At 40.2% G+C, this 12,234-nt stretch overlaps 1 protein-coding gene across 5 annotated transcripts in view; it reads right to left on the reverse strand.

The window, feature by feature from the left end:
- ZFAND6 (zinc finger AN1-type containing 6) overlaps nucleotides 1-12,234 on the reverse strand; it is a 36,433-nt gene that overhangs the window by 5,230 nt on the left and 18,969 nt on the right. For all 5 annotated transcript variants that reach the window (XM_059858514.1, XM_059858516.1, XM_059858515.1 and 2 more), the window contains 3 exons: nucleotides 5,978-6,147; nucleotides 4,799-4,910; nucleotides 2,585-2,685 (listed from right to left, as the gene is read on the reverse strand). In XM_059858514.1, the coding sequence (XP_059714497.1) occupies nucleotides 2,585-2,685; nucleotides 4,799-4,910; nucleotides 5,978-6,128 (364 nt within the window). In that variant the 5' untranslated portion in view covers nucleotides 6,129-6,147. The remainder of the gene's footprint in view (nucleotides 1-2,584; nucleotides 2,686-4,798; nucleotides 4,911-5,977; nucleotides 6,148-12,234) is intronic.

Here is a 12,234-nt window from a genome sequence, read left to right on the forward strand (position 1 = left end):
AATCCTAACCTGGATGGTTTTAACCATCTTCCTTTACCCCCGGGAAGTGAAGCACCTCTTTACCTGCTTGCAGGCTTGCCTGGAGCAGTCCTGTTAATCCTCTGGCTAACAAATCAGGAATCCTGACTGGCTAATCCTAACAAGGCCATCATGTTGAGCAAAAAGCACAATAGCCCAGGAGGTAATTAAAATTACTTGGAATAGAAGAAAGCTGCTAGAAAAGCTGGACTGTACTTAATGAGTTTCATTTTTGGTAATCTTTAATGGCATGTTCATGGTATTTAAGAACATTAAAGTTTAAAAAATTTCTATTAGCCCCTATCTTAGAGAATCTGGCCTTTTGCACCGTTCCACAAGCATCATCATACAAACACTAGCTCTAAAGCCTACACTTTTTAACATTCTAGAATTTTCCTCTATTTCTTCTGCAATGGATAAATCCAACAAAAACAAATCTGAAATGCTCTTTGGGAATTTTATCCCTTTGTAGCTTTAGCTTGACTGCAAACAGCAAGGGCTGTGTTGCACACAGCTCAAGTCTCATTTATCTGTCTGCTTTAGAAAAGTAATAACAGTAATCTAAGAAAGCTTAATTATTCACCCAGTCCTTCATTCAATGTTGCTGTAGCCTGGTAATTTTTGTTAAATGGCAAGTTAAGGGGACTTCAGCTGATGACAATACATTAACTTACAGCAGCAGCATAGAACAATTTGCCCCTGAACAGACATTCCCACAAGGCAAGATTTTATCAAAATAAATACTGACATTATTTCTCCTGTTCTCCTACATCAACAAAAGTACTATTAGACACACTTCACTCTGGGACCAACTAGCACATTGCTATGAATTATTTTTTTCCTAAATGTTAGAAACTTAGACAATGTTAAAAAAAAAAAAACCACCTTGGATTCACATGCTTGTCACCAACCTAAAATTCAAATTCCAAAAAAAAAAGAAACTTCAGGATGCACAACTGTGACAGCAATTCAATGAAATCCCTCTCAGCACCCATTCAAAGCTGCTTTCCTTACAAATTTACATTTTCAAACCAAAATGCTTTAAAACTGGAAACACTACATTTCCTATGATTTGCAGTCAAGGGACAACACAGAAGGAACTCTTAAGAAAGTAAGGCTGACCCTACCAGAGAGTTATAAATAGGGATGGTAATTTAGAACTGCAACTACATGCTAGTGATGTTCTTAGTTTAGAAATGAGGGTACAAAGAAAAGGACAGAGGACACAGCTGAGTAACCTCAACACCTGATATATGTTGATCCTGCAGATACATCCCTAAATTCAAAGCTTCTGGTTGAGAAACCTCTTATCTTTTCACAAGGAGAATGAGCTTGAGAGGTGGAGAATTAGAAACAGCACAAATTTACCCAAGTGTGTAAGAAGAGAGACATGCCTCTGATAACTTGCTGGGAAAAAGTCTTTTCACAGGCCCAAGACACCTCACAGTGCCAGGGTCAATAAAGTACTGCTTCTGACTCCAAGTGAAAAGCCAGTAGATGCATTGTCAAAATAGAGACATGAGCTCCCAGCTCCAGAACACAAACTTCTTAACAGGTATTAGAGAGTATCTCTAGAATGCAGAGATCCTACAGAAAAGGACAGGTCAGGTTTAGAAAAGTATCTGAGAAGCAAAGCTTTGATACAAGAGATACAGTCAAAGACCTAATATTTAGAATGTTTAAGTGGAATTACAAGTTGTATCTGTAAAAAACCCACACTTCTATGTTTAGACTAGTCCACAAAAAAACAATCCTCCCCACTAAAACCTAAACTGTCTCAGCAGAAGGCAGAATACTTACTGACTTACCTTTAAATACCTTTTATAATGCCTATAGATTAGCAGTCTGAGCACATTTTGTATACCACCTGGCATTTTTGCATTTCCTAAGAAATACTAATAAATTTTTTTAGTCTTAAGCTCTGAAAGTCTGCACATAGAAAACAAGAAAAAAGTGAAAAGAAACTTTACACTGTACAAGCAAGGAGGATTTTAGGCCAATATAATTAACCCTCTTAGCCACTGTGCTTCAAGCAAACATGGCCTGTGGTTTGGTAATTTTGTATTTGATGAAGTGAATTTCAGTAGTTCAAAATCTTACACCACTACAGTTCAGAGATGAAAGTTTCTTTTATAGGTGTTTCCTGTTTATAAAAGATACTGACCCTGTTCTGTTAATGGCTCTGTCAAAACCCCCTACCACAAAGATGCTCATAAACTTCTGATATGTGCTGTAAATGGTCACTCTGAGAAGTCATAGATACTCAAAACTCTACTCAGATGTAACAGCCATGGCATAGACACAGAACAGGATGCTGATTTATGATGTGCACTTCCAACACCAATTAAAACACTTGTTTATGGCAGACACTGACATCACCAATTAAACATAAGCTTTCAGTTTCACTTGCCATTTAAGAAAAAAAACTTTATTCTTATTTTGCCTTCTGATTTCACAGAATATTTGGGTTTGAGAATCAGACATGTTTGAACAGGAGTGTATTAAGAACAGCTGAAGTTTAAAAAGCATTATTCATAAGTTCTGTCACTGAAAACTAGGCACCAACCTTGCAACTCTTCTGTCTCAGGTACTGTTTTGTCCACAGCCGTACTATCCGCTTGGGATGATGCTACAGATTCTGTTAGAAGTGACTGACTGGACACAGGGCTGAGGGGCAAAAGAAGAAAATAATGATTTTTATTATGCATTTCCACATTCTATTCCTGTAAGACACACTAGGGCACCTCTTGATGAGAAGGCATCCCAGAACATTCCACTCTGAAGTTGTTTGTGTAACCACTTAACACTGCTACAATCTGAACTGACACAAAAGGTAAACATTTTTTTTTCCAACTCCTACTGAATGCAACTAAACAGTTATACTGTAAAAAAGGAAAAATATTTTGGGTGGTTTGGCATACCATCGTTCCACACAGAAGCAACAATGCAACATTCAATATGCAAGGACCTTTATAACAGAAGTCAGCAAGGTAATTGTAGAGGAGACAGTTTCAGTGCTCTGGTGAAACGAACGAGAAAATTGCAGCATGTCAATGTTTCCAGTAATAAAGCTGCAGCAGCTGCACACAGAACCCCTTGGATTTTCACAGTGTAAAGTGGTGCAGGCTAAACTTCCCAACCCTTTAGCCATACTGCTAAACCACAGCACAGCTGAACGCTCACCAATGAACACCCTAAGCAGTTCAGAGAGAGCAATTCAACACTAGCCATGACTCCCAGCCAAGCTGCTCATCCAGCAGCTCTCCTATGGAACAAGACAGAGCTCAGGTCCCAAGCAAGAAGGAGCACTCTCTCATTTGCATTTTTCTTCCTTTCCACCGAGGGATTCACTCTGAAGGCAAAAACCATATTATCCTGCAGCCCATGAACCAGCACTCCATGGCACAACGGGAGCACTGGAGTTGCAATTTTAATTGTCAAGAACTGCACGTAGGTCTCGAACTGCCTGTATGGCCACCTACAAAAAGGCACTGTCAATTAATTTTCTGTCCTCAGAGTATCCTAAGTCTGAGGTATTTCCAGAGACTGAAGTTGAATTCCTGCTTTTTTTATTTTGAAAACAAAAACCCAAGCAAGTGACACTTATTTTTTCAAGTGCAAGCCCAAGAACAACCATCCAATCCTTTCTCCTGCAGCCAGTAATCAAGCCAGTGATCAGGGACGTACTTCTTTCATGGTTTTACTGAAGTTGTGACAGAACAAAGGCAAGGCACTGTAATTGGTTCACATCTGTGCATTGACCTGGATGAACTCTTTTTTTTTTTTTTTTTTTTACACACACCAGAGGAGTTGTTTCAGGGTAAGATACGTATTTTCTAACCCAACTATAAACCTCAGAATGGAAAGACTAAATATAGCATCAAGCATGGCACCTAGCTCTCAGTTCATATGCAGGATCCAAACATGAGATAACACCTCCTATAAAAAGCTAGGGAGCAGAAAAGTCTGAGCAGAATCAATCAGCAGTAACTGATGAAATCTCCCTTGCCCTGTGTTCTACTACATTCATTTTTTTAAAGAAAATTTGAAATGAGTATTACTGCAAGTTTAGCTCACATAGTATATAACACACTAACACTTTTCACTCAAAAATTTTCCAAAGCGCTTAAGTTGCTGTTGGTTGTGTCACTCTACACTGAAATGGAGCCACTAAATATAAACAAATATTTAGCTTTTACAAATGGAGAACACTTACTAAGTCTGAGTGATTTATAAGAGCATATTATGTATCCTTGAATAGCCCAGATGGAAATTGCTTGTTTAATAAGAGATCAGTTCAGTAGCACAACTTGTACCAAGACTTGTGTCTTTACCCTGTTCCAATACTCTCCAATTCTTGCAAAGCAACTGGCTTGTTAACACATTATCATACATTTATTTATGAGAGCTCTTGTAAACAGCTCCCTGGCATTTTACAAAATCCTCAGATTTCTAGGATGAGAAGAGTTCTCTTTTGGTAAATGTACAACTACAAGCTGAGGAAGCAGAAGAGCAGCCAGACAAATCTCTGTAGAACAGAAACTGACAACTTCTATTTGAAGCTAAATTCTAAAGACAAATTTCCATTTGAATGCCAGATGAAGCACAGAGATCTGCTAGCATTCACCCTGAGATCCCATGCTTTAAAGTTAGCACTGAAATCTTACACCTTTGCCTAATCCTGGTTCCAGCATTTAATTATGCAGGATCAGCACACTTCATTTAACCATTTTGACAGAGATTTTTCTGTAAAGACACAGAGCAGACTGAAGCACCTTACCTTGGCTGCATAGATGGAGTCGATGTAGAATCTAAAGTGGACTGAGATTCCTGGGCACTGCCCTCTGTGCACTGGACCGGTAAGGACTCGGTGATACTACTGACAGAGGCTGCTGCAAGACACACCCAGGGAAAAGGTGTTATGCTGTCATGGCATTACAAAAGTTACACACTGCATTTACTCTTTGACCAACACCAGCCAGGAGAGTAACTGAATCTCTGCCTACACCATAAGGAAATGTAATTTTACAAAAAAGTAATTATGTTTGGCCGTATTTTGATCTTGTTCCAGCCCCAGGCCTCCAGAACTTACACTGCAGAAAATTTTGAAGCTGGAGTTTTAAAGCAGTTACTATTTTTTACTAATTAAAGCAGCTTTCTCAGCATGAACTGCTGTACTCTGATACAAGAAGCTAGTGTTTTGTTTAAAAAACCAAGATGGATCTGGGAAAATATCAGTATAACATCCTAATGCCAACTCCAGATGCATTTTGAACATGTAGAACCCAGATCCCCAGATTTCAATAGAAGATATTGCTTCTACTTAAAAGGTCAGGTTGAAGGAAAGGCAACAGTACACAGGGCACTGGGCCAAAAAGAACAGAAGGCATGTGAAGGAGAAACTATTGTTGCCTTTTCCCAACCTGGAGATGAAACTCTAAGGTAATTTTAGTAAGGAGGTAATGTAAGAGCAGATCTTTCCTTGAAGGCCTTCAGGGGCAGTTATAGAAAGATGTTCACAAAAGCCCCTGAAGGCGTTCAAAAGGAAAAGGCATCACTATAAAGTGTTTACAGGTTAATCTTTAGGAATGAGGTCACAGTGATGAAATACCTGTTCTTGAAATGCCTTTCACAAGCATTCCCCAAACTCAATCCTATCTCTGTCAGTAATTTCAGCAAAAATATGTTGTAGCGTTTTTTCTGCGCTTTTATAATTTCAAATCAGAAATACTCAAATAAATACAAAAGGTATTAGTGAGAGTCTACTTCTAAGCAGATTAGTGGCAACACAATTACATTATGAGCATTCCATCCCAGCTCATTCCATAAGGTAAGATGCTGGAATGCAATGGTTTGCAGTAATGCTCCAACAATCAGTATGTGGACATGGCCAGGAAGCTGCTGCCCACTGTGTCAGGCTGAGCTGGTGACACGCACACTGTGTGCTGGGGTTACTTACCAGGAGGGCTAATTCTACCATTACTGTTCTGCCTTTGAAGGTGTTCTTTGTAGCACACTGAGCACATGCCATTTGTGCGAGGATTCCCGTAAAATCCGCAGCCAGTGGAACAAAGCATAGGCACTTGGCTACGGTTGGTTTCTTGAGCCATTCTCCCTTCTTCTATAAACCTGAAATTGATACACACAACCCAGCATTTAGAGGCCTGAGAAAACTCTTCTTTTACAGCTGACATTTGAAAATCTGGAATTTCCTATAGCTCAGCAAAAAGACCATCCAGAAAAAATGCCTTGTGGGTAACTCAGTGCCCTTTCCCAAAAAGCCTATAAAGCCTGCCCATTAATACAAATACAGTCATATGTAGGCTTTGCATGACCCACCCTCCCAGCCCCACCAATTTATTTTCAATGTATACCCCACAAAGAAAAGTAATTTTATCAATTATCGGAAGTATTACTGCTTCTGGCAGTCAGGTAAGGGGAGTAGGGGAGGGGGACACTTATGCTGAAACCTGAACACCTGACACTGTGCATGAGAACTGTAAAATAGAGTCAAGCATGGTAACACAGGCTTACTTGCTGCATAATTATAATTAACAACAGTCACATGAATCCACATGTCACTGTTTAGTCACTGCATCATTAGTGAAAGACGACACAACTGCTTACCACAAACCCTGGACTGAGATTTTTCACACACTAAGAGAAAATCACCCTTGCAGACAAAAGTATTAGACCACATACACAACCTCCTATTTATAAATTCACTGCAAAAATATAATAAAAATGAGAAGTAAGAGATATGTAAGTTGAGAGATATATGACATATGCGTTGCCACATTATAAAACCCAAATTTAAGGATGTTAAATAAAGACTATATTTTTTTTCCCCTGGCTTGTATTAATCAGGTTTACAGATATTTGCAAGACATTACAAGAAAATCACAACAAATGACAACTTCCATCAGTGTTCTGAGACTCCTAACTATTATCAAGTGGTTTAACTTGGAAATAATTTTTGACATGTCATTTCATGAGATAAAATGACTTTTCCATCCTTCCCCCTCCATAAATATACAATTGCACTTTTTTTACCAATTTTGAAAAATACCCCACAGCTTCCCATTAAGAAACTAGGTATATAAATTACTTATATTTAATTCAAGATCAACTTAGATCTACCATTTCCTGATTAAAAAGTAAGCTGCAGCATAGGTAATTTTAATTCTTGCAAGTCAAGCCAAAGATAAGCAATAATACTGAAAAAATAAAAATCAATCCTGCAAGTAACATCAGCATACATTTCACACAAACAAAAAAAAATCCAGAGGGAAAGGGGTTTCAAGATACTTGAGCACTTCATCAATTGCCATGTTATAAAACTAGATGAAACCATAGTAAGAAGTACCATAGTAAAAAATATTTCCTTTTACATAAGCTGTATTCAAAGCCAAACACAAACAACATTCCCATTATTTTGTTTCCAGAGAAATCTCCTCATCTCCTCTCACACCCACATCCACTCCATTTTGTTTTTATTTCCCCAAAACATATGAAATTGATACCAAGAGCAAACCTCTGAGTTGCAAAGCCAACAGCAACACAGAAACAAGTCTTCTGCTCACAGCAATAAGGTACTCTATGGACAAGGAAGGATTCAAGATATAAGACAAGGAAGAGGTACAGGCAGGAAGACAAGCAAAATCTGATAGTATCTTTTTCAGCTTCAACCTGCAATTAAGCTTATTTCAGCTGCTGACTACACTCCCCCACCCCAACAGAGAATCACTTGCTTTCAACATACAAAGCCCCCATTGACCTCACACGACAGCTAAATTTGATTTTTGCTTAAGTACAGCACTTGTAGCTGAAAGAGCACTTTCATTCCTGCTTTTCTCCAGACAGTCTTTCAGAATGAAACTGCAAGTAGTGCATGTGGAATTTAATTCTTATGCTGGGTCCAACATTTCAGAGAAGCCATTCCAGGGAAGTGCAAATGAATATGAGTTTTCTGTGCTTTGGTAACCAGAACCAATTTGAAGCTGAAACCTTACGCAAGTCACTTTTGGCATAGAATGTTTAAGATTGAAAGACTAATTAAAAACACTTTTGACTGAATATTTCAAGAGCTAATAGAGACTCAACATCACAATGCAGTATTAATCCTTTTAACTTTAGGCAGCAGCACATTAAAGAACCCTACTCTAACTTCCAGACTGTACCATGATTTTCTTTCTGTTCAGTGTTAGCTTCAAGCAGCACACAGAAACTCAGTAACTGCACCAGCCACTACAAATACTCTGCAACACAACATTGCTGAAGGGATCAGGTGCTAACACAAACACGGAATAACAATCTCTAGCTTGGATGTAAAAAAAAAAAAAAAAAAAAAAAAAAAAAAAAAAAAAAAAAAAGTTCTGCTCCAATTCAATAAACAAACTGTGAAAGGTGCCCAGAGATGCCCAGACGAAAAACAAGAAAAGCTGGCCTGAGTTCCAGCTAAGCCAGTTCCCAAGTTCATTAACCAGTGGATCCTGTCACCAGTCAAAGCACAAGCCACTGGCATGAGGCTCCAGAACACTTCAATCTCCAAAGGGAAGTGCCAGGGATTCTTCTGAAGAGTTTTAATAAGGGCCACAGGAAGCGGAAGATCTTTCATTGGTTGCTAATATTTGAGAAATACAATGAATAAGAGATAGGATCAACCTGATGCAATGTTATGAAGCCAAAGGAGAACTTGCACCAAGACAACAGCTTGCTGGATATGAAGGGGACAATTGGGTACAATCCATCTCACCCACACAATTACTGCTGTGAGCTACCAAAAAAATCCACCAGGAAAAGAAAGGACCATCACCAACACAAAGTCTTCTGACAGTTCAGTGAGCTCAATCAGTTCACATGCAAAACACAACAAGTAGAAAGTCCAACACAGGAGAGCCTCTGGAACTGATGTGAGGAAGGACATGTGACCAGGAGGGACAACACATGCTTTAGCAGCCTATAAGCTCCTGGGATGGTTGACTTCATCTATTTGAACCCTAAAGCCACAGAATGCCAAACCAGTATAAGTGCTCCCATGTTTAGCCCTCGCTTTCAGTGCTCACATGAACCAAAATGAAACAAGGAAATGATCAAACTTAAAAAAAAAAATCAACCACTCCACCTTCTGCTAATTAGTTTCAACACAGATCGGTTTCTGAGCTCATTGGTCACATGTGTGCCATTTGGGCAGGAGAGAGGGTCTAGCTGCAGACACATGTGGAAATGCCTGTTTCAGCAGCAGAGCTGCTAAGAGAGCCACTAGCCAAAACCGGGCATTGAAAAGAGAATGAAAGAGACCCAGGTACTGGCAGTTCCTGCCACTGCACTCCAGCCATGCCTCTCCTGTACACATGGATGACAGAGCGCTGCTGCGCTGCGACTCCGGGCCCCAGGCAAACTGCCACCAGCAGAGCAGCTGGACTCTGGCCCCACCACAGCAAACACGGGCAGCGAGAGATCATGGAGCAGATGTTTTTGGGGGAGGGAAGGACCTCCCATCAGCCCAGTTCTTGGCTCAGCTTCAGACGATTTTGTTTCAAAACCGTAATGCCTCACGCAGGAAGATCCACAGTATCACCGAGCCCAAACATCCCACGAAGCAGCAGAGGTGGGCAGTCACTGCTGAAACCACTGTCAGAGGGCAGGCATGCTCCCACAGCTCTGGCCACTGCTGTTTCCCGTCCCTGCCTGCAGCCACATCAGCTCAGCCATCTCATGCAAACAACACAAATATTTGTTCTGGTGCACTGGAGAACTTGCTCATCTGATAGAAGATCAACTCCAGAGAAATGACATACACTGCACAGGAAGTGACATGGCTAAAAATAGGACAACCCTTTTTAGGGGCAGCAAGCCCTTGCTGAGCATCAAGCCTACTGTAAAATAAATCCCAAGTGCATACACTATCCATAATTTCAAAAATGGCCTCCCCTAGCTTGGCTTCAGCATGACACTTGAAGCAGCTTCATAGCTGAAATGACAACAAGGTCTTGGGATCAACATGTACGTCCCTCTCGGTTTGAGGTGTCAGAAAACAAACGTGGAGCTTGTCAAGCTCCTGGAAATGCCTCTGGGCTCTGCCTGTTCCCCCAGAGCTGTGCCTGCATAGCATTCACAGAGTAATGCTATGAATTCTGAAGGTTATTCTGAATGCAGAATTGATTTATTGTAAAGAAAAAGACCCAAAACAACAGAGTTCTTTACAATATTTTAAGCACATTCCCTGCTTTGCTTTACAATATAGTTGTATAACCAGTTGTACAAGCCCTAATGAGAAGGAACAGACTAGAGAGAAGTGCAAGAGCCTTAAACAACTCCTCTCAGTGCAACCCCAGAACATCTACTTTATTGAAGACTATGGAATAAACACCCTTTTTCTGTATTAGCTAAAAATTGCCAAACTTCAGCTGAAATTACCACTGTTTTCTTAAAGATATTTATTGCCACTAGAAGCATAGCAGCTACACACCTCTGCAGGCTAAGCCCTCCTTTTCCTACAAATCAGGCACTTACAGACTACCTGTTCCTGTTACCCCTGCAAAACACAACTTCATTCATTTAATAATGCCCTCTTTACTACTGCTGCTGCTACAGGTTCTGTCTTTTCTCTCTCACCATCACATACTCAGAATAAATTCCCGTCTGTACCAAGCAAAAAATATGCAAAGGACATGCCTATCAAATGTATAGAATTGAAGCTGTAGAAACACTAAAGCAGAGCAAATCTTCTGGACATCAAGTTCTCTGGAGAAAGAGACATCTTCCAAAATCCCAAAACAAAGCAAGCAACAAAATACTGGTGGACATCTCTTCCCCACAGAGCAGGCACTGTGATACTGGTCTTCCTCCCTACCCCCCTTTCTCCTTTTCCTTTTAATTAAAATGTTTATATGCCACTAGTTTCAAATAACTGATACCCTAGCCTTATAGGCTTCAAATGTTAATCAGTAAGATCAGAGAGAGCAGCATTTAGCAGGATTAAACACACAAGGTTTAAGAATAATCTCTTTCACTACCCCCCCACCCAATTCTAGACAAGAAAAAAAAAAAAATCTGGCACAGAAGCCAGCTTTCTCTTCATCTGTCTTCCCCAAAGAAAAAGGTCTCTTGAATACCAGTTGTTACTCTCATACTTCAAGTTGTGGTAAGGAAAACAAGCAGATCCTCACATCCTGCAGTACAGTCTTGTGTCCTGCAAACACTCCTAAAATCTGTGACTGGTATGGGAAGGATCTCTCCCAAAAACTAATGCTGAGACCACCCAAACAGCATTGTGCCTCAGCAGCACAGCAGACATAGTTTGAACCATTCTGATGCCAGCTTCGAAACTGCTTCTCAGAGAGAAAGCAGAACACAGTGTGAACTACTCTTCACTGTCAAAATCAGCACACTGACAGTTTTACCTGACACTCACCTCAAATGATAAATCCAATTTTAACAAGTGATTAAAATATTGCCTCCTCTGTCATAATCACCTTTATAATGAAGCAGTTCAGCACTGACTGGAATAGCATCAACACTAATGGTCATTTTCTCTTTGTGCTAATGAAGCAAAGAAAGAGCTGCAGAAGTGGTAATGTGCACTGCTTAAACACACAAAGCTTCATGCCAAGCACAAAAAAACCACAAAGTTGGGCACACAAAAATACACTTCACTTTGTAGCATGTACTGGCACAGATACCCAATACCACCTGTACCACCATATGAAAAGGCAGGCTGGTACAAAAGGCAATAAATAGGAAATGCATTTCTCTATAGGCTTATCAAAACAAAGGGCAAATAAAAGCCCAAGAACAAAGTTCTGTTGAATCTTGCTGCAGAAGCTTCCAAAGCACTGGCTGTAATCAAGGATACCAGTTAATACTGGAATTTGCTGCTGGGGTGTCCTGCTTCCAGCAGGACACTGTTCAGGGTATAAAGTACTAGAATCACAAATTAATAGCAAGCTTCTGAACAGTACTGGGTTTTTTTACTCCATTGCTGTCTCCCAAAAGACCCCAATTTACATTCACTGAGCAGTCATTTGTAGCTGCTTTAAGGCATTATCATGTCCCAGCAACTTGCTATGGAGCCAAGAAGAACTGGCAGATTTGAATAGGGGCCTCAGTCATTACAGCTCAGCCCAGCTTGCTGGTTGCAGTCAGACATGTCATTTCATCTTAGAGCTCACCCTTGCTAAAGCACTGCAGCTGGTTCACATTTGCCAGCACAGC

This window comes from Haemorhous mexicanus, chromosome 13 (assembly GCF_027477595.1).
Source record: "Haemorhous mexicanus isolate bHaeMex1 chromosome 13, bHaeMex1.pri, whole genome shotgun sequence".
In the NCBI taxonomy this organism is placed as follows: domain Eukaryota; kingdom Metazoa; phylum Chordata; class Aves; order Passeriformes; family Fringillidae; genus Haemorhous; species Haemorhous mexicanus.